The sequence below is a fragment of the Delphinapterus leucas genome, chromosome 15, assembly GCF_059928025.1.
Source record: "Delphinapterus leucas isolate spDelLeu-1000000601 "Yukka" chromosome 15, BTC_Dleu_Yukka2, whole genome shotgun sequence".
Taxonomy (NCBI): Eukaryota; Metazoa; Chordata; class Mammalia; order Artiodactyla; family Monodontidae; genus Delphinapterus; species Delphinapterus leucas.
In genome coordinates this window covers 28,008,910-28,035,855 of record NC_143143.1, presented here as the reverse complement: position 1 = coordinate 28,035,855, position 26,946 = coordinate 28,008,910, and the positions used below count along the sequence as shown (strand labels likewise).

The following is a 26,946-nucleotide window of genomic DNA, read 5'->3' as shown; positions in this document are numbered from 1 at the left end:
GATCCACGATTACATTATTATGACTCTGAAAATGCTCTCCACAGTTGAGCCATGAGATATATGATTAGTATTTTTGGACAACTTGTAAATTTCTTTGAAATTAATACTTACCTGTTTTTGTTTTTTAAATTTTGTTGGTATTCTGCATACTTATCACTAATTCAACTTCAAAATTTCCCTCATTTATATAAATCTCAATGTTTTCAAACACTTGAGTCATCAGTGTCATCCTGAGGCAGTCTCTCCTGGGGTCCTCTGACCTGTACCTGGAAGAAGCCTGACTACTCTGTGGGCCTGTACTCGCCAATTCACTCCTCCTTTATTGAGATATAATTCATATACTATACAGTTCACCCCTTTAAAGTGCACAGTTCAGTGGTTTTGGTATATTCACAAGGTTGTGCAACCATCATTTTCTGTTTCCAGAACATTTTTTATCACCCCAGAAAGAAACCTGATACTCATTAGCAATCACTCCCCATCACTCCTTCCTCCCAGCCTTTGTAAATCAATACCACTCTGGACATTTCATGGAATCATGCAGTATGAGGCCTTTCACTTAACATCACGTGTGGCTTTTTTCACTTAACATCATGTTTTCAAGGTTCATCCGTGTTGTGGCATGTGTCAGCACTTCATTCCTTTTTAAAGCTGAATACTAACCCGTTGTATGGGCATACCACACTTTGTTTATCCGTTTATCCATGATGGCCTGCAGGTTCTTCCCACTTTGGTTATCATTAAGAATTTTCTCAAGCTCACTTTTGTGTTGGATCTCCTATATCTTGGCATCTCTGTCTTCCTCTTCCTGGATTTCTTCTCTTCTTTGGGTGGGAGGTAAAATTTTTGAGAGGTTGCATGTCTGTAAACGCCTTTACCCGCTTCTCAAACGGTTTGGCTTTGTAGATCATTCCAGGTTGGAAGTAATTCCACTCAGGACATTGAAGATTCATTGTTTTCTAGCTTACAGTGATGCTGTTCAGAAACCCTATGCCATTTCTGATTTTTTTTTATCCTTTGTAAAACTTCTGCTTCCACTCCAGGAGTTTGTACCCTCTCCTCTTTGTCTCCCGTGTTGTGGAATTTCACTGTGAGCACGTGAGCATCGCTTATCATCAAGCTCAGTAGAGCTCTTCAGCTTCAACACTCATGTCTGGTGGTTCTGGGACATTTCTTGAATTGTATCTTTGACTTCCTCCTCTCTGTGTTATTTTTTTCTTTCTCGAGCTCTTCTCATTTGGTAATTCTTGATTTCCTTTTTTGTTCTCCATTTTGTCATCCTCTGGCTCTATTCTCTAGAAATTTCTTTACCGTCTATCCCTTATACATGGTATTCCATTTTTGCTGTCATAGTTTTGCTTTCCAAAGGGCTTTTATACATTCTGTGTGTTCTTTTCAAGTGTCTCCCTCTTCCCGTTTCTCAACTGCACCTTCTCCTCTCTCTCTGGGAGTATTACCAGTAGATTGCTTTTGAAACGTTCTTCTCACTTAATAATTTTTCTTTCCTACATGTTGATTTCTCTATTTGTTTATTCTGGTCCCTGTCTTTCATCTTAGGTGCTTGCCTCAAATGTAAGGTGATTTCTGGCTGTCTTCTCAGATGTAGGAGTGGGGTACTAAAACACTGTTTGAGGGGCTGTGCCATTTTCCCGGAAAACCTCCCACATTGAGCCCTTTCCTCTTTGGCTGGTAGATTCCTAGGAAATTACTTTCTGTTCCCTTGCTTAGAGGTATATGCCTGATGCCTGCTGCTCTGGGAGTGGGGAGGGAAGAAGAATGGCAAAACTTCAAAAGTTCAGTGTGTATTATTTTTACCTCTGTTTTTAGTAAGATACCCCTACCTTCAACTCAGGTGCAGCTACTGGGTTTTTTTGGTTTTTTTTTTAACCTTTTCTGGAGAATAAACCCCTAGTCTTCTGCTAGTTGCTTCTTAAGGCAGACTTTTATCCCTTCTTTGGACCTTTAGCTGGTGTTCACTTCTGCTTCTAGAAGTGTCTCGTGTTAGCAGTCTATGCAGGTTGTTCACTTTAATCAGATTGTGTTTTGCGGTTGCCCACTTGTAGCTGAGAATGAAATTTTCTCAGGTCTGTCAGGTTCCTCACCAGTTACCTACCTTCTTCTTAGCTTCTAAAATTTTGTTGTGTTGTTTTCTCTCTCATTCTCTTTTTCTTTAAGGGTGGTGCCTTTAGAAGGAATTATTTTTAATTGGTATTTTAATGAGATTTTGAGAGGTTGTGAATGTAAATTAACATGTTCAATCTGTCAACTTAAACAGGTTGTTACTGGGTCACTCCTTGCAGTAGTGGCTGGAGCTATAGTCACTGCTGGGATGGAAACCACTTAGGGTTTTATTCCAGTACGTTCTGTGTCGTCATTCAGGGGCCTTGCTACCTCCGGGGCCCTGATCAGCTGTGGCCTGATGGAGGCTCCGTGAAGGGCTGAAGGAGGAGCCACTGGTCAGTTCAGGCCCAGCAGTGAGTCCCATTTTTGCTCAGCTTTTCCCCGTGTTGACTTCTCCCTCAGTGCCTGACCAGAGCCCGTGTCTCTCGAATCCCAGTCGCTGGGGGGCTCACCTTAGCTTCCTGTTCTGCCTCATTGCCGTCTCATCACACTTGATGGGGCATCCAGGAATCTCATCTCAGGACACACAGGATCTACATCTGCATCCCTGATGCTTGTTTTCAGACGTGGGGCGAATCCATAGTCACACTGCTGGGTCTTCTTAGCTGCTCATGCAGGAGTTCTCCACTGCTCTCCTTCTGCTTATCTCGGAATTATCTGGCTCTTTCCCAGTTTTTATCTTTTTACTCTTCTCTACAAAGTGAGCATATGTGGGTATATACCTGATAGTGGAAACAATGCCATGGGCATCTACTGTGCTCTGTTTTTTTTTTTTTGAAGTATAGTTGACTTACAATGTTGTGTTAGCTTCAAGTGTACAGCAAAGTGATTCAGTTATACATATATATTTTTTTTTTCAGATTCTTTTCCATAATAGGTTATTACAGTTCCTTGTGCTATCCAGTAGGTCCTTGTTGTTTACCTATTTTATATAAAGTAGTGTGTATCTGTTAAACCCAAATTCCCAATTTATCCTTCCCCTCCTTTCCCCTTTGGTAACCATAAATTGGTTTTCTTTGTCTGTGAGTCTATTTCTATTTTGTAAATAAGTTCATTTGTATCACTTTTTAAGATTCCATACATAAGTGGTATCATATGGTATTTGTCTTTCTCTTTCTGACTTCACTTAGTATGATAATCTCTAGGTCCGTACATGTAGCTGCAAATGGCATTATTTCATTCTTTTTTATGGCTGAGTAGTATTCCATTATGTATATGTACCACATCTTCTTTACCCATTCATCTGTCAGTGCACACTTAGGTTGCTTCCATGTTTTGGCTATTGTAAATCATGCTGCTATGAACATGGGGGTGCATGTATCTTTTCAAATTAAAGTTTTCTCCGGATATATGTAACTCTGTTTTTAGCTCATACAGCTTAATATAAAAAAACCAAAACAAACAACCCAATCAAAAAATGGGCAGAAGACCTAAATAGACATTTCTCTGAAGAAGACATATAGATGGTCAACAGGCATGTGAAAAGATGCTCAATATCACTAATTATTAGAGAAATGCAAATCAAAACTACAATGAGGTATCATCTCACACCAGTCAAAATGGCCGTCATTAAAAAGTCTACAAACAGTAAATGCTAGAGAGGGTGTGGAGAAAAGGGAACCCTCCTCCACTGTTGGTGGGAATGTAAATTGGTGCAGCCACTATGGAAAAGGGTATGGAGGTTCCTTAAAATACTGTGCTAATTCTTGCGCTGACCTGAGAGTCAGTATCTCATGAAGATGTCTTTGCATTGTCATTGTGCATTGGTTTTAGAGTTTTTCCAGAAGATTCCTTGGTTCTAAATGTAATCTGAGCCCCGTTATCATTTCACTTCAGGCTCTAGGCAGGTGCTATCTCCTGGAAAACTTTTTTGTTGGAGAAAAAGAAATTTGACCAGTATAAAAGATGTAAGTGTAGGCTCTTATATTTGCCAAAACATTGTCTGCTTTCCCCTGAAATGGAAAGTAGCTATAGGATCGTTCCCCAGACTCCTGTGCATCTGTCTCTAGGACAGTTATTGCTCTTCTTAAATACAGCTTATCATTTGATTTATTGTACTTCTGTGAAAATGATGCAATGCTGAAGTAATTAGTAATTGTGATCTTCTTTTTCTCCTTTAACAAGAGCTTTCTCTCTGGAGAAGCCATTTGGAAAAGAAGAATTTTTTTTTTTCAACTGGGAGAATTATTTTTGATTACTGTTAAAATACTTATGGAATGTCTTTCTTTTCCTAAAGTTGTACCAAATCTTTGGAATGTTGATGGAGAAGTTACAGTTACTGACCAGAAGCCGGGAGAAGTTGCCGAGGAACTAGCAAGCTCCTATGAAAGAAAGCTCATTGAGGTAAGGGTGGCAGAGTCTGCGTTTATTCCCGACGTTGGCTGCTTTGGAGGTTTTTCAGACAGAGGCCCAGCCTGTTAAACAGATGTCAGCAAAACAAGCAGTCACACACTCCGCCTCCCACAAACAAAACACAAAATGATAAAACCATTGTAATTGATAGAGAAATGTAAGAAAGACGTGGTTCTTTGAAAAATATCATTTAATTAGAAACCTGTGGCAAGGAGATAAGAGAGAAAACGTGAAAAATAAGAAAACAGTTGTACCCTTGGATTTGGAGAATGTTCAAAACAGAAGAGAATATCACATACAACTGTGTGCTGAGAAATGGGGAAATAGGGATGAGATGGACTGTTTTCTAGGATCGCATTCAGTATCAAAATTCATTGAAGCTGAGGCAGGCTACCTGAAGGGACCAAAAATATCTGTGGAAGAAAGTTATAAAAGTTAAGAAAGAACTGTATCCCAAGAAGGTAGCAAGCCTGGATGGTTTTATGGTGATTTTCAGGGCACCCTTCAAGGTGTATACAAAAAGTCCTTCACTATTTATATTTTCTTAGAGCATTTTTTATCTATATCTGTACCTTGGTTCAAGTGTGTATCACTCCAGTATAAAAAATCTGACAAAGATAGCAGAAACAAGAAAAGTATAGACTGGTAGCATTTGTGCGTGGATACATAACAATTCAAGAAAGGTATCGCTCTGTCAAATTCAGTCATATATTAAAGGAACAACATATATAAAAAGTTAAAATGTATTTAGGATTTCTAGGATGGTTTAACATTAGGAAATTCATCCATTAAGTCCACCCATTAATAAATCAAAGGAGAAAAACCAGATATTTATCTTGATAGGTACCAAAATGTCCATTTGGTAACACTCATCATCGATATCTCATAAAATATTCTCGGTAAATGAAGAATAAAGGTCCTTTTTTGGTATGATCAAATGTTTTTGTCAGAAACCATTAATTATCACCATACTCAATGGTAAAGCTGGGAGAGTAAGTTTTTGATTAGGTAACTAATATATATACAGGTGTGTGTATGTGTCGTGGTGATCCAGTGGTGGTAGTATTTATTACAAGTCATGTATGTTTGTGTACATACACACATAAAAGTATACACCTATACTTAGTACTTTCTAAATCTTCTACGGTGAGTAAGTTTTATTTTTGGAATCAGAAAAACACCCACAGCTGCCGTGGAGACGTGCCTGACCTGGGGTGGGCTTCAGGGGTAGGGCCTTTGAGGAGCAGCCCCTGAGCTCATTCTGGTTCAGGCTGCCATCCTTGTGGTCTGTTTCCTCTGTCTCTAAATGACCTCGAAAGAAGGGAGCTGACTTTAGAAGCAACTTGAGTTCTAACTCAGGTGAGCTCAAGGGAGAGCAAGCCAAGGTCTCAGCCAAACAGGCAACTGGGTGAAGAGTTAAAAACCGGGATGGGCGGGCCTGGGCACGGGGGAGGTGGTCCCTGCAGCGTCTCTGCCCACCACTCTGCCCATCCGTGGACCTTCATTCAGAGGGATCATGAGACCAGAGTTGGCTGTGGCAGAAAGCCTGGGTGGAGAGGGGAGCGGGCCCCTTACCCTCAGAACTGTGACAATCCTAGTGGACTCCGGGTCTCTAGATGGCAGAGACTCTTTGATCACTGTATTCTCAGTGACTGTTGACAGGCGGTGAATTTAGCTAAATAGCCCTTGAGTGAAAGTATTTGAAATTCTCCTGGGACAGGGATGGCTCTGGTTTGCTGAATGAAGGAAGGGCTGCTGAGCTAGGAAGGGTGAAGGGTTCTTACCAGAGTGAAAGGGGGTTGGGAGCCTCTGTCCCTTCAGGGGAACCAGGGCGAGGTGTCCACTTGTAAGGATGTGGTCAGACCCGCACAGCTTAGAGACCAGTGCTTGTGTCCCTGGATTCCTTTGGGTGCCGGGCCTGGGGCAGCGATCTGGGGGATTGACATGCTCATCAGAAACTCGGAGGGGCTTGGGAGGAAGGGACTGGCTGCTTGACCCGCTGAGGAAACACTGTAGTTCATTCTTGGGCCGGCTGCTTGGTTGGTTGGTTGGTTCATTCAGTGTTGGTTGGGTGCCCTGTCACCACCCACTTTTTTTTGTTTTTTTGTGGTACACGGGCCTCTCACTGTTGTGGCCTCTCCCATTGTGGAGCACAGGCTCCAGACGCGCAGGCTCAGCAGCCATGGCTCACAGGCCCAGCTGCTCTGTGGCATGTGGGATCTTCCCGGACCGGGGCACGAACCCGTGTCCCCTGCATCGGCAGGCGGACTCTCAACCACTGCGCCACCAGGGAAGCCCCCACCACCCACTTTGACCATGAGAAAGCCTCACCACCTCACTGCACTCCAGCTGTGATGTGTGGGGAAGATCCAGGTGTGATGTGAAGTTACTGTCGGATCCCCTTGCATCGTTGCTCTTGTTGCCTGCAAGAGAGGTAGGTGTTGAACTCCCACATCAGGGTAAAAGACTTCTCTTGCCAGCCTTAAGCCTTCTTTCACGTCCTTCTGTGATCCTCTTACCCTGGGAGCAGTGGAGTCGATGGCTGTAGTCAGCAAGCTGGGAGAGAGGCGAGGTTGAAGCAGAGATGGTCCTCCAGTGGCATTTACTACGCCGCACTGATTTTTCATTCTGTTTTTGTTTGCAAAGTGAGATCCTGTCAGTGATCTCTCATCTCTGAATAACATTAGTGTTTCATTTCACCACGACTTTTGCCGAACCCTCTTTGTTGGCATTAATCAAACCCATTCTTCGTGATGCTCGGCTGTCATTTTATTAATGGGTTGGTTTTTACCAAGAAAGAGTTGTAAACGTGTGTTGGAGTGGAGTAGTAAAAGGATGAGGGGGAAGAGTTGAGGCATTGCTCTTCCCATTTCGAAAGGGCAAAGGAAGAAAAAATATATCATTTTAAATAATATGACTATTTAAAATACCCCAACAATTGAATGACTCCTCTGTGATTCATCCCAATGAAAAGGGAGTTCCTGAACCTTCTTTCTCTAGGTGTCTTTCAAAGCATTAAAACCATTCCACCTCCCTGCACACATACACAGCACGCTGCATGAACAGCTCAGAACCCAAAGCAACACCGTATGTAGTAGCTGGTGAGAATCAGGGGCCCAGGACAGGAAAGATTGTGCAAAGATTGTTCCTGACACCCTATGGTGGTCAACTTTTGAAAACAAGAGGGAAAAGAGAATTCTGGCAGGTGTAGGTTAATCTGGCAGGGAAAGAACACTGCTATCAAAACACTCATTATGTAAGAGCCGCTGTAATACTAGCAGCTAGCCGCCAGCGCATACTTTCAATTCTGGTTACTGTGCTAAGTCTTTACGTCGATGAACTCTTGCAGTCCTCAGCAGGGTTCCTTGAGGGAAGGTACTGTTCACAGATGGGCTTTTGAGAAGTGAAGTAGCTTGTCTTAAGATTTCTCAACTGGTAAGAAGCAGAGCTGGGTCCGAATCCCTCAGGCCATCTAGCACCAGAGCCCAAACCCATCGTCCTGCTGTGTTCTGGAAGGCCAGACTCAGTGAGAAAAAGAGACACCTAAGAGAAGGGCCAGTCACTCGTCCTATTTGAGAGAATACGTGGAGGGAGGTGAGGGTTGCCAGCAGCAGCTGATAGAAACATGGCACATCGGCCGTTTGGCATGGTGCTGGCGGGGCCTCGTCCCACACCCTCAGTTATTGCAGGAGGGAACGCCTCCCATCCGTGCTCGGACCTACTCGATTCTGAAGCCACTTGCAGTAGAATGCCAGGCTAGGACGTTATCTTTTTTTACTGTATGTTCATTGCCTCATTCGGCTCCAGCATATAGTAGGAGCTCTGTAAGTATCGAATGGGATGACAGTCCGTCAAGTGGATTCGGCTGTTTGGGGTCATGTTTAAAGAGTGATGGATGGACTTCTCTCCGCTCTCAGGTCGAGAGTGGGTTGTACAAGGCACCCCTGTAACCCAGAGCATCCTGGCAGAAAGGATTCCATATCTAATAAGAGGAAGCATGGCTCTTTGGAGGAGGCACACGTTTTCCTGGCGGTCAGTTTTAGGGGGAATTTGAGCTTGGAGAGTCTGGAGGGGATCTTGAGAGAAAGATGGGCGCTACCAGCTCATGTAGCACATATTTACTGACTACCTCCTAAGGGTCCAGCCTTCAACTTCCTTTCTCTACCCTCAGTGGCCTCCCCTACCCTGGGAGCAGTAGAGTTGATGATTCTAGGAGATGAGCCACGAGAGATGTGAGTCTGAAGCTGAGACGTTCCTGAAGTGGCGTTTTCTTCCCTAGACTGAGTTTGTCTTCTTTTTTTGATTGTAAAGTTATTGATGCTTCATCCGTGGGTAGCATCTGTGTAACCAAGGCTTGTCGTAGGTTACAAAGATGAACAAGACACATTACCTGCCTCTGGGGAAGCTCCTGGCCTGGGGGGTGAGGCGGACACGTCCGTTATGATAATTAGGAAACAGGGTTGACATGCCAGAAGTGCAGACATAGAGTGACGCCTGCCTCATGGGCTCCTAGAGCTGTGTCTTTAACAGCAGTCTTGCAGAGCTTGGGCACCTAACTGGAGCTTCTAGAACATTCCTCCCCTTTTCTTTGGGGTTGTTAGTTATGACACTCGGAAATTTCTTTTGTCCACTTCCGATCCCTCCTGAAGAGCTACACATTAGAGGAAATGGATTTGTTCTCACCAAGGTTTTTGAGGATAAAAGATACTGGACACGTCCAATATAGATCTGCTCAAAGATTCCTCTTCACCTCCTGCAAGTGCAATCCTTTTGGTTTGGATTCGTCTCCAGAGATTTTTCCATTCCTTTCTAGCAGTTGCCATCAAGAAAAATGTAGAATTGTTGGTGGCATTTGGACTTTGGTCCTGCGTCGCCTCCTGCAGCCTGGTGGCTTGGAGAGCACAGGTGTCCCACGTCAGACTCAGTTCAGATTGGTCCCTCACCGCCATGCATTCCTTCCTGGGCAGGCCACCTGACCTCTCTCAGCCTCAGTTTCTCTGTTAGTAAAGTTGAGCTGGTAATACCTCCTGGTAGGGTTACTTTGAGGATTAAATATAAAGAATCAGGTTCAGTACCCGTAGTGGACAGGAGTGCTTTCTTTTCTTCCTTCTGTCCTGATTTCCTTTGGAGGAATGATGGCCCCACCATGTCTTGCCGTCTTGGTAGGAGAGTAGATCTTAGGTACTTTGCCCTACTTTGGCCCCAGGGCAGGCATGTGACCTGAGCCAGGGCAGTTGGGGCTTTAACTCCTAAATTAAACAAGAATGGCGAGAATGCTTGAGAGGCCACTTATTCAATAACTGGGTCCTGATGACTCTCCATTTGTTCCTGTGTGAACTGGCCAGAGCTGTTCTGGTTTCAGGTCCTTCTCTGGGCCAGCTTCTCCTAATTTCCTGACTGTTTACAGTAATTCCTTTGTAGCTCAGGTTAGAATCTGTCTCTGTTACTTACCTCCAAAATACCTTAGTTCATATGAAGTTTTGTAAATGTCTACAATCCATAGATGCTGTTTCCTCTTCCTCTCCTTTGGGGCTCCTTTGTTCTGCCTTTTTCATACTGCACTAAGTCTTGATCACAGTCCTGCTTCCCCATTGTTTGCTCGCCTCTGTGCTGTGTACAATACTGCCAGTCCATCCTCAGCAAACGGATCTTTACTTCCTCCTGTGTGGAGGGACTCAGCTAGCTGTTGACTGATTTTTCAAATTATAGGATACTTGTCATTTACTGTGTGACTGTAGTTAGCCCCTGAATTTTTGTTCATGGGTGAAATAAATGTGTATTAGCGGCATTTGTTCTCATTATAATGGCAGAGTTACTATTAATGGAAAAGTTAGCTTAAGCATCAAGCTGGTGAAAAATACATTCATAATCACACGCTGTGGACAACTCTGAATGTGACCATCATTTGAATAAAATGGAAAAGTTCCTGAAGCAGCCAGGACCTTGGGGGCAGTTATACCACCAGCACTGGCTTCATAAATTGGCACCAATGGGTTCCAACACTCTTGATATATCTGGGAGTGATTTTTATGCAAAAGAAAACAGGCTTTTAAATAAAAGACTGGATTCTGTGTAAGGACTCAGGATACAGAACTCTGAGCTGACGTCTCCATTAAACTGCTGCTCAAAATGAAGAGTTCGATGTGAATTTGTTTTTGTTTTTTAATATCTCATGATACTGAGCAGATTGAGACCGGGCTCTCACCTCGTCAGGGGAAAAAAGTTTGCTCACCATGCAAAACTGGGTGTTGAAGCAAAATTGTTGTGTATGAATGAAAATTGGTAAGGAGTTCTCCCTTCTGGAGGGATAGGGGTAATTCCCACTAAAGTGTGAATGACTAACAAGGCCAAATCTCCAAGGAATTCTTAAAACCTTTTTATTATGGAAAATTTAGAGGTTTAATCAGCCTCTAAATACCCATCATCATGCTTCAACCATTAATAACTCCTAGTCAATTTTGCATCATCTCTGTCCCATCCTACCCTCAGTCTCTTGTGGTATTTTGAAGCAAACCTGAGTTTTCATATCATTCCACTCCTATTTGAAGGCTGTATCTGTAAAATATAAGAGCTCTTAACAAAACAAAACAAAACCACAATACCATTAAAAAATCTTCTAAAGGAGGCCCATGCCAGTCCTAGCAAATCTCAGATTGGAATATCAGAGAGAAAGAGAGAGAGAGACTGACTGACTTCTTTTAACAGAGCACCTTTTAGGGGGCCTGAAAAATGGTTCCTCACCCAATTCCAGCGTGTGTGTGTGTGTGTGTGTGTGTGTGTGTGTGTGTGTGTGTGTGTGTAGGCTTTCCCACACCAGCGGAGTGTCTGAGAATTCAACTGAATTCTGACACTATCTACCCAGAGATAGCATCAGATTCTACAGGTAAGAGGCCAGTCCCACAAGATCACCCTCCACTTCAGACACCAGTTAGTTGTGAGCCCAGATTGTTACCTGTGCTTCTGACCGACTGGCTATAAATCAGAGGTTCCCAAGACGATGAATTTGCTAGAGCGTCTCACAGAACTCAAAATTTTACTCACTAGATTACTGGTATATTGTAGAAGGATATAAGTCAGGAAGAGCCATATTGAAGAGATACATAGGACCAGGTATGGGGAAAGGGCACCGGGCGACCATGCCCTCTCTAGCCACGCCACTCTCTCCAGATCCCCATGTGTTCACCACCCTGGAAGCTTTTAGAACCCTGTCCTATCCATAAAAATAGAAGCTTCATTACAGAGGCAGGAATGATGAAATCATTGACCATTGGTGATTTTTTTTTAAACATCTTTATTGGAGTATAATTGCTTTACAAAGGTGTGTTAGTTTCTGCTATATAACAAACTGAATCAGCTATACATATACATATATCCCCATATCTCCTCCCTCTTGCGTCTCCCTCTCACCCTCCCTATCCCACCCCTCTAGGTGGACACAAAGCACCGAGCTGATCTCCCTGTGCTATGCGGCTGCTTCCCACTAGGTATCTATTTTACATTTGGTAGTGTATATATGTCCATGCCACTCTCTCACTTTGTCACAGCTTAGCCTTCCCCCTCCCCATATCCTCAAGTCCATTCTCTAGTAGGTCTGTGTCTTTATTCCCATCTTACCCCTAGGTTCTTCATGACATTTTTCTTTTTTTAGATTCCATATATATGTGTTAGCATACGGTATTTGTCTTTCTCTTTCTGACTTACTTCACTCTGCATGACAGACTCTAGGTCCATCCACCTCACTACAAATAACTCAATTTCGTTTCTTTTTATGGCTGAGTAATACTCCATTGTATATATGTACCACATCTTCTTTATCCATTCATCTGTCGATGGACACTTAGGTTGCTTCCATGTCCTGGCTATTGTAAATAGAGCTGCAATGAACATGGTGGTACATGACTCTTCTTGAATTATGGTTTTCTCAGGGTATATGCCCAGGAGTGGGATTGCTGGGTCTTAGACCGTTGGTGATTGACTCAATCTCCAGCGCCTCTCCCCTCCCTGGAGGCCAGGGGGTAGGACCAAAAGTTCTAACCTTCTAATCACAGGATTGGTTCTCCTGGCACCCAGCCCCCATCCTTAGGTGCTTCTAAAAGTCATTTTATTAACATAACAAAAGACACCTTCATCATTCTCAACACTTAGGAAATTCCAAGGGTTTTGGGAGCTGTGAGCTGAGAACTGCGGCCCACAGTAAATCACAGTATCGCAGGACCCCTTGCTTCCTGTTCCTCCCCCTCAGTTTGCTGAGGAAGGAATCTTAGCACCTAATTCCTGTGAGATGGCCAAGCCGAGGTCTTCCTCCCCTTTGCTTGGCTTTCTGTGTTAATCCCGGTTAATATCAGCCATAGCCCTGTCACCAGCATGGCTGCCCTGACTCTTGGAAATGGAACAGGTTGGAGACAAGGAGGTGTTGATTTTGGATACAGGCATCAGTAAGCGGCAGCGAGCAGTAGCTGGAAGCAAGATCTTAGTGTCCTGACTGGGAGTCTTAACCACTATACTACAGAGGCCAGCAGCTAGGGCCTGGATCCCTAGTTCTTGCCTGTCTTGTCAAGAATGAATTCAGGTGAGGAGGCAGAAGGTAAAGAGAAAAGTAAAAAGTTTATTGGAAAGACAAAGCACATGCAGAAAGATGCAGGGGTGAACTCAGAGAGAGAGTTGCGCCTCTGGGAAGTTTAAACCCTTTATAAGGGCACAGTTTTCTGGGTCTTTGTCTTACTTCCAGCCAATCATCTTGTTTTGTCCCCCCTGGCTAATTTGTCTCAGGACCCTCCCCTTAGGGGTGCAGGCACCTCTCAGCCAAGATGGGTCACAACATGAAGGCATCTGGGAGAAGCAGGAGTCACCATGGCCTGGAGTTGTCCCCTGACTTTTGACCCCCAAGAAGCCTTTCTGCGCATGTGTGGTGTCTCCCTTGCCCCAAGGAGCGGGGAAGCGGAGATCCCTTGATCCTTTACTCAAACAAGGTTTTGCCCCTGTTCCTGCCATGACTGTTATCTTAGGACATCCACAAGAGACAAAGCTTGGCTATTTACCGTGTCTCTGTCATTGCTTCCATTTTGGAGAACAAACAGGAGGCTAATTTTAAATGTCTAACCTCAAGCCCACCTATCTCCTGTCTCAGGAAATGCAAACAGGGGGCTAGTTGAAAGTGTCCAGCCTGAAACCCACTTTTTCCTGCCCTATGAAGTGTAAACAGGACGCTAGTTGTAAATGTCTAACTTGGGGCCCATCTATCTCCTGCTTCAGTGTCACCACGGCTTGCAGGTTTCCCAGTGCTTGGGTTTCCGAATGCTTGGGCACACAGGCCTCTGCTGTGCCCTTGTGCATGAATGAACTAGTTCCCTAATGAAGATCACAGGCAGTCCAGTACTTTATTCAAAATATTTTTTGTGTGTTTTCTCTTCTTATTTTTAATATTCTATTTTTAAAATTTGAAGTATAGTTGATTTACAATATTATGTTAGTTTGAGGTGTACAACATAGCAATTCAGTTATACATGTGTGTATGTGTATGTATATATATACACATATGTTCTTCACATTCTCTTCCCTTATTCGAAATATATTTTTATTATGGAAAGTTTGAATGTAAGAATAGCCCGAAGAATACAATGAGCTTTCACGTACCCATCACCCAACTGCAGTGGTGGCCAAGTCATGGCCAATCTCGCTTTGTCCATACATCTTTCTACTTCCCCAGCTTCTCATAGATACGCTGAAGCAAGTTCAAAGCACAGCGTTGTTTCCTCCTAAAGTATTTTGAAATATATCTCTAATACAACATAAGGGTCCTCCTATTTTTTAAAAGAAAAAAAATCCTGTAGTATCACACCTAAATAAAAATTAGCAGTAATTTAACATCATCAAATATCTGGTGAGTGTTCAAATTTTCATTTCAAACAAATGTTTGAATAAGTTTCCAAATGGGGTCCATCCACACATTGTAATCGGTTAATAGACCTCTTAAATCTCTCTGAATCTGCAGGTTTCCCATCTGTATCTTCTCTCCCTTTCTTCTTTACTTGAAATTTATTAGTTAAAGAAATTAGATTGTTGATCCTAGAGAATGTCTCCCACCAGTGTTTTTTGAGAGTCTGTCATGTGCTTGGCACTCTGTGATCTCTTAGGCTTTTGGTGACATTTACTTAGAGAAAAGCAACCCCCAAACATCGATGACAACGATGGTAGTAGCAGTTAGCATGAGTTGAGGGCTTATTCTACTTTTAGTCCCTGTGCTAATAGCATCACATTGGATTGTCTAATGTTTGCTACATCCTTACAGATGAGGAATCTAAGGCTTGGAGATGACAAGTCACCGGCCCAAGGTCACAGGGCTTCACGTGTAGACCTGGGATGGAACCCTGGCTGGTTGACTCCAGAGTTAGTCCTCTTCCCCTCACGCTTAGCTAGAAACACGAACTGTTGCCAAATCTTGGCTCCTTGTGCACCCATGCCGAATAAAAGTACCGAGACAGAGATTTGGAAGATAAGAAATACAGAGACTTTTTATTTTCTTTGCCAGGCAAAGGGAAGACACAGTAGGCTAGCGCCTCAAGAACTGTGCGCCCACTCTGCTGAATTACAGGGATTCTTACAGGGGAGCTCACAGTCCAAAGTGAGTGATAAAGATCAAAACAGTGAATGTCTTGCATTCTTCTTCTTCTTGCATTGTTTCAAAATAGTCACTGCTGGCAGTCAGGAAACCCAGTAATGGGGTCCATTAGTCTCTGGGTTATCAGTGTGGGAGCTCCCTTCTGGAAAGCAGACAGCTACAAGGGGTGATTTGCTACAAGAGATCACAGAGGGAGCAAATACCAGGTGCAGAATGTAAATTACACAGGATTAGGGGTGACAGGTTAGCTTTGTGAAGGACAAATCTAACAACAGACACTATAGATTAGCAACAGTTAAAATGAAACTAGGATTGATTAACTCTTTCAGGCCAGATTATGTTTCTTCTCTAGCCTGGCACCTTTCCCTTTATTTTCCTTGTTCTCAGGAGAGGGAAAACATTTCTATTTCTGCTGCAACAGAACCAGGCCTTGCTGGCTGGCTGGCTCTAACTTTTAACTCTAAGGGGAGCCACGGTGATGAAAGCAGTGACGAGCGTGCTAGCTCTGAGCTTGTCACACCCAAGGGAATTATTGAAGGATGAGGAGGGATAATGGGAAGAAATTCTGGCTGACAGACACAATCCCTGCTGTAAGCTGTATTGACACACACCAGCCCAAGCACTTGCTCAGATGGCAGGGCTCTTCTGATGCGTCTTTTATGTAAATTAATTTTTATTGGACTATAGTTGATTTACAGCATTGTGTTAGTTTCTGCTGCCGATGCCTCTTGTGCCCATCACGTGTCCCCAGCCTGTTCCTGTGTGCTCAGGTGACCTGCCCAGTGTAGCAAAGGGAAAGGTTCCACTTTGGGCAGTGTGCCCTTCTCGCTGGACGGGCCTTCTTTCTTTCCTGCACGTCCCCAGGCCTTTCATCACTCTTTGCACTTGGCAGGGTGTGTGGAGTGGCAGGTGACAGCCCGGCTCCTGTGGCACACACGCCCACACTCCAGACTCGTTAGTGTTCGCTCGTCCCTGCCCATGTCCTGGTTTCTCTCATAGACCTTTGGGCGTCTCTTCTCCCATCTCATGGTGGGGTCACCACCCTCCATCGACGATGATACCACAGGCCCTGCCGTTTGCTCGGTGTCTCCACCCTGGGTGTTTTCTTCGGCTGCCATTCCTGTTACAGCCTCATTTCTGTTTGCGTTTCTGGAGTCTGGAGCACGTGAGATTGAACAGATGAACTTCCTTAGAGAGACACTTGGAAAATGATCCGCTACTCCTTTTTGGGTGATGGATAAAAATACTTGTAATTGTGGTGGCTGGTTTTCAGCTTTTCAGACCCACACTATTTTGGGCCTGTTTTATATTTGCTTTCCTTCTTGAGGCGGGAAGTGGCTCCTTGAAGCTGCTTCTTGGGCTCCCAGAGGAGTTGTGTGGTCTCAGTTGGGGAGGGGGGGGGATAGGTGGCACTGTCCCATCGAGGTCAGTGTTGAGGATGCGCCAGGTGAAGGGACATGGCTGTCACGTGTGGTGAGCCCAGCCCACCGGGAACATCTAGGGATTGTCCCCAACAACGTGGAACCATAGCAGTTGGAGGTGTGGGGGGCAGATGCAGAGACAGGGAGGAAGGAGGTGGTGAGTTTAATGCACGTGGACGGAATAATGAAAAACTACCCCAGGCCCAGTTGGCCTGGGCCGTTTTCCTGCTTAAGACTCCAGCGGCTCCTCTTTGCCCATGGAGTCATTAAAATGTAACCCCTTTTTTATGTGTTACCGTAAGACCCTGTATGCCGTGGCTCTCATCTTCCCCTGCAGCCATGTTGCTCACCTCACCGTGAGCTTGTGTCACCTTTGTACCCATTGGTTTCTTACCTGGAACCCTATCCCTTCTCTGTGTCCCCTTACCTCCCCATATTCCTGGGCTGACTTCTGAGCTTTCAGATCTCGCCCTAGAGCCCTTCCCCTACCAGCCCTCTGCGCTCCCGAAAGCTAAGTTCCGTTACCCCAGGTGTCTTGTTGCTACCCACCTCTCCCGCATCCCCACTCCTCGTCCTGACGGTGCCATATGTGTGTTTGCCTGTCTTGTGGGTTCTTGTTTCCCTCATTCTTTGCCCTACCTCTCACTGTGCTGTGGGTTCCATGATGACAATTCTCATGTCCTGTTCACTGTTGTGGTCCCGGCATATATCATTTTGGAGTCTTTTGGTTGCAGGTGATAGAAAGTGTGGCTGATTCTGTTGTGGCAGAGACTGTGCTGTGTGTTCATCAGGCCTGTCTCACTTGTCTCTCCCTGGACAAGCAGGACTGGTGCACTTCCCAGTCTCCCTTAGGTTAGACTGGGACCATGTGACTCATTCTGGCCAGTGGGCTATAAGTAGAAGTGGTGAGCGTCCTCCAAGGCTGAAGCGTGGAAGAGCTGGTGTGAATTTTCTTTGATCTCGTTGTGCTTGCCGTGATGACCCTGGGAGCCATGTGTTCCGTGTGGCATAGCTACAGGGTGATGCTAGCCTGGATCCCTGAGTCACCGCCTGGAAGGGATTGGCCCTGTTGTGCTGCTGGGCCCACTGCAGACTTTGTGAGAGCAGGAATAGACCATATCTGTTCAGCCAGTGAGATATTAGGGTTTGCTTGTTATTACAGCCAGAGCATAGCTTACCCTGATTATGCCTAGGAAGAGAATTTCTTGACTGAAGGGAGAGTTGGGCTTTAGGTGTGGCTGAATCTTGGGGTGTGAGCTCTCTTACCAGGCTCCTGTCTCTCTCTCTCTGGCCCTTACTTCTGCCGTGTCTGGGCTGACATCATTTTGGTGGGTTTAATCCCTCCTGATCACAGCTGGCTGTGATAACCCCTGGGCAGATAGTTTTTCTTCCGGGTTCACATTCAGGGGAAGAAGCAAGAGTCTCTTTCTTGATTCCTGGGAAGAGCCTTGAGTTCCCTCTGATAGAGCCAGCTTAGGTCCCTTCTCCCTCTTCACCCAATCGCAGGATCCCTCTCATGTGCCGAGGCCGAGGGAAGAACCCCATTCAGACGTGGAGAATGAGGGCTGGGGAGAGGGGTGGATCCCCCAATGAACACGGAGACTTGCTGGACAGGAAATGGGTGCCATAGGGACAGGTGACCAAGGTCCACTTCAGTGCTCAGTGAATGTTTGAGTGAATGTATGCATGAACGGATGGATGAATGAATGAGTGCCAGATTAGTGGATACATTGGTGAATCAACCTCTCTCTTGCCCCAGGAGGCTCGCAACCTGGTAGGGGAGTTAGCGTCATAAAGCAGTAGCCAGTAGCAGCAAGTGATCAGTAAACCAAAAGAAGTAACACAGGGAAGAGGGGAATTGGCCAGATCTGGTAGTGGAGGGGCATGGTTTGGGGTGTCTCAGAGAAGATATTGCAGAACTGTTCATTTCTAAGTTGGGTTTTGAGGGTAGAATAGGAATTTGCCAGAGAGACAGGGAAGGGCAGGGTAATCCAGGTTGCAGAATCAGCATGAGCAAAGGCTCGACCAAGTTCCCAGGAGGCGACTGACTGATCCATAATAGGGTGAGACAGAGGCAGACGCCTTCAGATTTTCCTTTTATTAGCACTATCCGTTTATCATTCCTATTAGAGTTTTCTGTTTCAGGTCCTACAGTTAATGGTTATTTTTTGGCACACGGTAGAATTGGAAAGCTTTCTCTTTCCTTTGCCTTTTCCTGTCTGTCTGATTCACCCTGACACAGGCACACACGAACTGCCACACCTGCCACCCCCTCTCCGCTCTCGGCCTTTGGAAAGAAATACCCTTCTAAAGCCCAGGTAGCCATTTCTGACCTTTTCAAGAAGGTGTAGTTTTGTGGGTCAAGCCGGTGGTGCTGAGAGACTTCTGTTTCTTAAAAGGCTCTGCAGTTTGGTCCTCAGGGAGGGAACCTGAAGGCTTCCAGCTTGAAGATTTGTAGCAGTTTTGCTTGGGTATGGTTGGGGCACATCTTGTGAAAAGTGTTGCCTGAGGGTGCCTGTCATTTTAGAAGTGGCCCTTCATTAGACTTGGAACTTTGCCTCCAATAGCTTGATGCTCTTGTTTGTTTTATTTAAAGGATCTAAAACTTTCCGTCACCTGCCTGTTCTCTTGCACCAAGAGGCTGACACACAGCACGGTGGCTCTGGTAATAGGTTTGCAAAAGCCAAGGTTCCACTAACTCTGTCCAAGCTCGTATGTAAACATTGCTGCTACCATCTATTATGTGGAATAAGTCGAAATTTTCCCCAAAGTGGCTCACTCACCTGGAAATGAATGAATAATTGTTAAGTACAAATTAATACAATTGATACCATTTAATAAATGCCTACTATGTGTCAAAAACTAAACAGGGGCATCACCTGCATCCTCTCATTTAATTTTTACACCAAGAGGTCAGGAGACAGGTTCAGAAAGGGTGAGTATAATATCCTGAGTCCCACAGCAAAGAAGTGGTAGAACCGTGTTTTTTTTTTTTTTGTTTTGATTTTTGTTGTTTTAGATTGAAGTATAGTTAATTTACAGTGTTGTGTTAATTTCTGGTATACAGCAAAGTGATTCAGTTTTTTATATATGTATTAAAAAAAGTGCTGTTGTTGTTTGTAGTAATGTGTATATATTGACCCCAAGCTCCTAGTTTATCTCTCCCTGCCACCCCCTGCAGAACAGATTTTTTTTTTTGAACCAGTTCTGGTGGCTGCAGGGGCTGAGATCCTGCCACCTTGCTGTTCAGACTGTGCCTTTGTTTACAGAGGTGTCACTGTGAGATGTGATGGCCCTCCTTGGAGGTTAAGCGCACCATTTCTATTTCCTGACACATTTTATGACTGTCTTCTAGCGGAATACTCTTCCAGGTCTCGAAATGGACTCAAAGTTGGACTTGCAGTGACTTTGGGGTTTTGCCGCTTCTGCTGGCTCACTGCGTGCAAATTAATCAAATGAATTATGTAGCTCAGGTAATAACTTGCCTTGATGCAGTAGCTCTGTAGAAAAGAATGAGTTGAACGTTTTTTATTTAATCCACTTTGGGGGCAAGTTTGAGTGGATTAAAAAAATAAAAAGCACAAAGAATCCTTTTTACCCATTAATTGTGAGCCATTCTGTTCTTTTGGGGGCAGGTGTCTTTCTCAGAAATGGTCCAGATCCTTGTCAGGCTGCCTGCCTTACATCTGTTCCGTGCTTATTGCGTGCCAGGCATTTTTCTGAGCACTTTATCTCACTTTATCCTTAGAATCACTCGATGTGATGAGGCGTGGTGAGATGACTGATGTTTCAGGTCACACAGATGGCAGAGCTGGGAGTGAAATTCCAGGCCCGAAGCTCATAACTACTCCTTGTTGAAAAGAACCTTAAATCTGAACTACAGGAGCTTGTAGAGGTGGTTTGTCCCCATGTTGGCCAGAGTGTGAGAGTCCCAGTGATGGCCTTGGGTGTGTTCCCTGGCCCTGTTACCCAGCCTCTGTGAGCCTCAGTTGTCCTCATCTGTAGCCTGGAAGTATTGATTTCTGATGTGCACTGCTGACAGATCAGTCAGGGAATCGCCCGCATTGCTTCCTGGCACCCCTCTTCTCCTTGGGTGGCTTGTGTGCTGTGGGGAAGGACTCTCTTGTCTTATTTACCTGCTGCGGGACAGACAGTGACACTCCTGAGTTGAATGACCCCTGAGCTCCACCAGTCACAGAGCAGTCCCATGTCTCGCCGTAGCTTGGGCCTCCCTCCCCTGGTGGGCCGAGAATGGCCTGGCGAGGGCACTCATGGAGATGCCTCCTCAGGGAGAGTGAGTCAGTCCCAGTTTCCGAGGACACGCCCCTTCGACCCAAGGCCAGGGAAGTCCATGGTCGTCACCCCTCTGCCGTCTACGTAGGAACTTAGGCAGCTTCGGGCTGCTGCTGCCACTGCTACAGCAGAAAGCGTTGTCTGTGCTGCATGATAGCTGGGCCTGTCTGCCTGCATGACCCTCTTCTTAGGCATGAGCACACGCTTCCTCTCTGGGGTAAGTTCAGGCCCTTCCACACCTGGCTCCCCAGGCTGGCTCCCCACCTCTCCCGGGCTTGCTGTCACATGGCTGAGGGTGGCTTGTTTCACCACTGGAGCTGCTCTGGACCACTATGGGGCTGAACCACTCTGGGTCTGGACCACTGCTCCCAGTGTAGTTGGAGCCCCAGGGAGAGGATGTCTCTCTATCCCCCGTCCTTGGTTCTCCACTCTGCCTGTCCAGGGATTGACTTGACCAGGATGAGGAACAGTGGCTTCATCGGTTCTCTTTAGGGAACCCCACACCCCACTACAGGGCAGTGAGGCCTGCCTCCCGCCTTCCTCGGAATCCACTGTTACACTTTGAGTGTCATCACCAGTCTTGTTCGGAAAGGCTGCTGGGATCCCTGGCCCTTCCTCCCGCTCCTGCCAGCCTCAGAGCTTTCACTTGCCAACCTGCCCACAGCTCTCTTAGTTTTGTTTTTCAGAAAACAACTCTGTCTCACAACATCCTTTGTGGCTGATTTCTCCCCATCAGCATCCTGCTTTTTCTGCCGCTTCTGTTAATGCAGGTGAATTTTACCTCTGTACCTGGTGAAGCACAGACCTGAATACACTGTTTCCTCAGGCCTCCTCGATGTGACTCACAGGCTCCATTTCAGTACCGAAAACTCAGCTTCGCCAGGGCAAGCTGTTAGCCTCTTTTATACAGTGACAAGTACTTCTTAAAAATTTCTTTCCCCTTCACAGAACCTTTAAAATGCCCCAGTTCATTTACTTCTGTGGGTCATGCAGGCAACTCTGTGGCCTGCTTTGGGCAAAGAATGATACTTCTTTTTTAGCAAAGGAGATTGAAATTGGGTTCTCTTGATTTTTTTTTTTTCTTCCACGCCCTCCAGGTGGTTTTAAAAAAAGATCCATTTTTAACAGTGTAGAGATAGAGAAGGGAGACCAGTCTTACAAAAACTTGGAAATTTTTCTCCTACAAAGACCAGCTTCTGTGCCCCAGCTCTTTCATTTCCAGGTACCTGAGATTAATGCTTCTGAAAATGAGTCTTTTAAATTCCGTTCCTCCCCTCTAAATGAAATGTGTTCTGGGGTTAACGACCCAATTCCTACTACGCAGAAATTATTTTCCTCTTGTGAAGAAAACTGGATTTAAATGCAAAAATATTGCCTTTTTGTCTTCCTGAAAAATCTTTTCTGCTTTGTAGTTAAAAGCTTTTAAAATTAATGGAAAAATTCCTCCATCCCTTCACTGTAGCTCAGGAGGAGAGCAAGATGGTCGGTTTCTCTGTAAATAACATAACGACTGCCTTCCTGACGTTTGAGGTTTGAGCTGCTTGATGGCGTATATTTTAAAGCAAAGTGGTGGTCAATTTGGATGTAAAGTGATAAAATTGAGTGGATTAAATTGGCCGTCAGCAGTTAAAATACCATTTTGCATCCGAAACTTTGTGCCAACAGCTTTTACGTATGTGGGAAAAGAAAAGTAAGTTTCCTACAATTCTTTTTTGACACATCAAAATTATAACTTTCTTTTGGTATAGCACTTTGCGGTTTTTAGATCATGCGTCAGCAAACTTTTTTTCTATCAAGTGGTAAGTATTTTAGGCATTGCAGGCCACCTAGTATCTGTTGCAGCTACTCACCCCTGCCACTGTAGCGCGAAAGCAGCCTCAGATGATGTGTAAACAAATGGACGTGGTTGTGTTCCAATAAAACTTTACTTATCAAATCAGACAGCGGGCAGGATTTGGCCAGCAGGTGGTAGTGTGCCAGCTCCTGATCTAGAGGATTCTCCTACTTGAGATGATGATGGTGGTAGTGATGGGAGATCATCACGCGCTCAGAGTCAGTGCCTGTCACAGGCCAGGCAGGATACATATTTAGTGCTCATAACACTTGAGTGAAGAGTAAGTATGATTATTGCCACTTCACAGAGGAATTGAGGCTGTTTTGTGCTCCTAAAACTTTATTTATGAAAACTTAATTTCCAAAAAATAAAAGCAACTTACACAGTTAAAAGGAGACCTACTTCTCTCTCTATATATATATATATGTATTTTTTTGCACTGATACTATAATTTTCTGTTTATCGTTGTTGATTGTATTATCTGCTCTTCTGTCATTTTGAAAGCTTTCTGCTAAGTAGTACCTTTTACAAAGCACAGTGGACTATCTTGGGGCCACATTTTAGGGTGAATACCTTTTGAAAGAAATCTCACTATTTTCTCAAAGATTTTCTGATTCATGAGGGTCCATTCTGGGCTCTTTAGGAGCATGGCCATTGCAAATCAAGGTAATTTGATTAGTCACATTCCCGTGTCACTAGGAATAAAAGTAACATAGGATCATTGAAAAAATTACAGATAAGTAAAACTTAAAAAAAAATTCACTTGCAAGTCATCTCAGAGATGATCACGCTCGACACTTTGGGGTCTGTTATGACATTTTTTTCCCCATAATTACCATATAAATATAGGTGTTATCTGTCACATACTGTATACTTATTTTTGACTGGAATGTATTGAATTTTTCAAACTTGACATCATACTCTCTGCAGAGTTTTGTAACTTTTATCATTGAAGTCAAATTCCCACTCTGGACGCATTGTCAGTAGTGGGTGGTTTAGTAGTGCCATTTCTAGTGCCCAGTGTGACCTACTAACAGGTGGTCAGATTTCCAACCCAACAGCCCTTGAAAGGGTAGGGATCGGCCCTTGGTCAGTAGCATGTATGTCTTCCCTCTGGGTTTGTGTGAGTATAAGGTCACACTTTGTTCCTTCCAAAAGCCTCCAAAAGCTTATTTTTAAGAAATGATATTCACAAACACTTGCCTGAAGGTCAGATGGTCTGTCCATGTAAGGCCCTTTTGACCTTGAATGAAACTAGTTAGTGTCAGGAGCACATGTAGCATGAGTCGTCTTCCTCCTTAGAGAATTATTCTTTTGCAATTTACCATGAAGCTGTCAGCCTGTGTTGAAGCCTGCAGACCAGCAGCTGATAGACAGCATCTAGCCCACGGGTGCGTTTTCCTTGCACGTGTACGGTCGATCCAAATGTTCTTTTTAGTTGAAGTTAATTTGGCCAATATTAAAGTCTAGATTTGAGTCCCACCCTAGAGAAATACTTGCCCACAGGCACCAGGAGAGACACAGACAGCCATGTCCATAGCATTGCTCATAATGACAGAACATTCAGTGCAACTCTAACATCCATCAACGAGAGAGGAGATTTTAAAAAATAGTGGCGTGACATAGTGATCAGTATAGCAGTGACACTGGACGAACCTCAGCTCTGCACATCTACGTGGGTGGGTCTCAGGAATATTATGTGGCAAATTACAGAACACATTTACATAAAGATGAGAAGAATGTAGAATGGAACTGGAGGTAGGTTAGGAAGTCACCCATGTGGTAAACCATCCAGAAAACCAAAGGGATTACAAATATAAAAATCAGGGTAGTGCTAACAGGGGAGAGGTTCTCAAACGTTCTGGAAGGTTCTGTATCATAAGTGGTACAGGCAGTGAGTGGGTACACAGCTGTTTATTACTGTTGTTATTTATTTCCTCCGTGTATCTATGATATTTCTTCTTCGTATGGTTGAAATATTTCACAATTTACAAAATTGGATTGTCTGGAAGCATTGGGCCCATATTCCTGCACAGCAGCAGTTGGGTGGAGCTGAGTTCCAGTTGCCTCCTTCAGATGCTTTGCAAACTTTCCAGCTTATTACAGTCCTTAACTACCTATTGTTCCCTAGTGTTCCCCCAGCCCAGCCTATCTTGCGTGTTTTCAGTGGCATTTGAGTTTTTGTCCTCCATCCTTGGGGTGTTCGGAGATAACGGCCTGCAGAAAATCATTGTTGTATTTTCTGCAAGCATGTAGGTAAGGATGTTGGCGATTACTCATGTTGTGTGTAACGTGAGTAATTTCTATGTTAGAGAAACTTCTCATAGTTATAAGTCCCAGGAATGATTCTCTTCAGTAAGTAGGCAAGTCTTTTGGATGCTGTGAATGTTGTCACTGATCGTGTTTTCTTCTTCGCCTTGCCTGCTGAGAAGCTCAGAGGCAAGTGTGGGCTCGTCATTAGCTAAAGTGAAGACATTGTAGCCTGTGTGTTCTATTCTAACCTTGCTGTTGGCTTCATCTGTTCTCCTGCCTCTCCTCCCTCCTTTATTTCCTCATTTAATTTTAAAATACTATTCCATGATACGCCTGTTTATAAGTGGTCATATTATTTTTGGAAAAAGAGGATGTAAATTATCAATTCTCATTTACCTAGAATGATGGCAGAATATGGGTTTGTGAGAACATTCTGGAAATCTTTATCCAGAGCTTTATCCAGAATGTTTTATTCACAAAGCTGCCTTGGTCATGTATTTCAGCCATGTGGGTTACTAATTTCCTAAGAATGAGAATATAATTAAAATACACTTAACGCTAAAATGCAACTGAACATAATTTGATCTTCGATAATTTAGAAGGCAGTTAAGGAGCTTGCCTTTCCTCAAGGCCATAATTACGAACATCAGTTATCATAGTGTGACACTATAAAAAATCTGGTTATTTCAGCTTTCTGATTATTTGAAATCTGTAGGAACTAGAATTTAGAGTAAATGCGTGCAGTGTATATAATGGTCTTTCAACCCACCCCCCTCCCCATACGAATAGTTCATACATGATTTCATAGCTGATGAGTGTCAGACAAGGACAGGCATGTAGTAGGAAGAGTTCAGTTCTCCAAACGTTTGCCAGATAGTTCCTGCCATGTGCTGAGTGCTGGAAAAGTCTTTGCTTTTTGGTTCGATGCAGAATTCAGGAATGTAAGTAGATATATATTTTTTTAAGTGTTGAATGCCGTGGCAACACAGATTGGTCTCTTACCTGGACATGAAGTGGGTAGTGAGGGAGTCACTGTGCCAGGAAGTAGCACATCCATTGGGAAGCAGAGGGTAAGTGGATTGGGGCGTGGAAAGATCCAAGAAGGCCCAGAACAGCCTGGTTTGTTTAAGGGGCTTATCTCTTTTTTCATCCTTACCCTCATTGTGATAGGGGAGGTGATGGAGAAGGTGGTATTGTTGGATGAGGAGGTGGTGGTGGTGGAGGAGAAGGAGAAGGTGTTATTGATAGAGGTGGTCTTGGTGGAGAAGGTGGTGTCATTGATGGAGGATGTGATGGTGGTGGGGGTGTTATCGATGGAGGTAGAGGTGGTGGTGATGGACATATTATTGATGGAGGAGGAGGTGGTGATGGAGGTGTTATTGATGGAGAAGGTGGTGGGAAGGGTGATGTTATTGATGGAAGATGTTGATGGTGATGGAGGTAGAGGTGGTGGTGGAGACGTTACTGATGGAGGAGGTGGTGGTAATTGAGGCGTTACTGACAGAGGAGGTGGTGGAAGGGGTGACCTTATTGATGGAAGATGTTGATGGTGATGGAGGTAGAGGCGTTGGTAGAGGCATTATTGACGGAGGAGGTGGTGGTGGTGGAGGTGTTACTGACGGAGGAGGTGGTGGAAAAGGTGATGTTATTGATGGAAGATGTTGATGGTGATGGAGGTAGAGGTGGTGGTGGAGGCATTATTGATGGAGGAGGTGGCGGTGGAGGCGTTACTGACAGAGGAGGTGGTGGTGATGGAGGCGTTATTGATGGAGGAGGTGGTGGTGATGGAGGCGTTATTGATGGAGGTAGAGAGTGTGGTGGATGTGATGGTGTCGGAGATGGAGATGCTGGTTTCAGCACTTATTGAGCATTTCCGTGCCAGGCACTATGCTATACACCCTTTACGCACACTATTTCATTCATCCTCATAGCAACCCTCTGAGGGTAGGTATTTTTTGTATTTTCCATTTTCTAGATGAGGAAGCTGAGGCACGAGGAAGTTAAGTACATTCCTCAAGAGATGGGAGTGAGAAGGGGTGCTGCAGGCCTGGATA

At 44.5% G+C, this 26,946-nt stretch overlaps 1 protein-coding gene across 1 annotated transcript in view; it reads left to right on the top strand.

The window, feature by feature from the left end:
* SNX29 (sorting nexin 29) overlaps positions 1 to 26,946 on the top strand; it is a 549,073-nt gene that overhangs the window by 267,802 nt on the left and 254,325 nt on the right. The window contains exon 16 of the mRNA XM_089896147.1: positions 4,358 to 4,464. Within this exon, the coding sequence (XP_089752273.1) occupies positions 4,358 to 4,464 (107 nt within the window). The remainder of the gene's footprint in view (positions 1 to 4,357; positions 4,465 to 26,946) is intronic.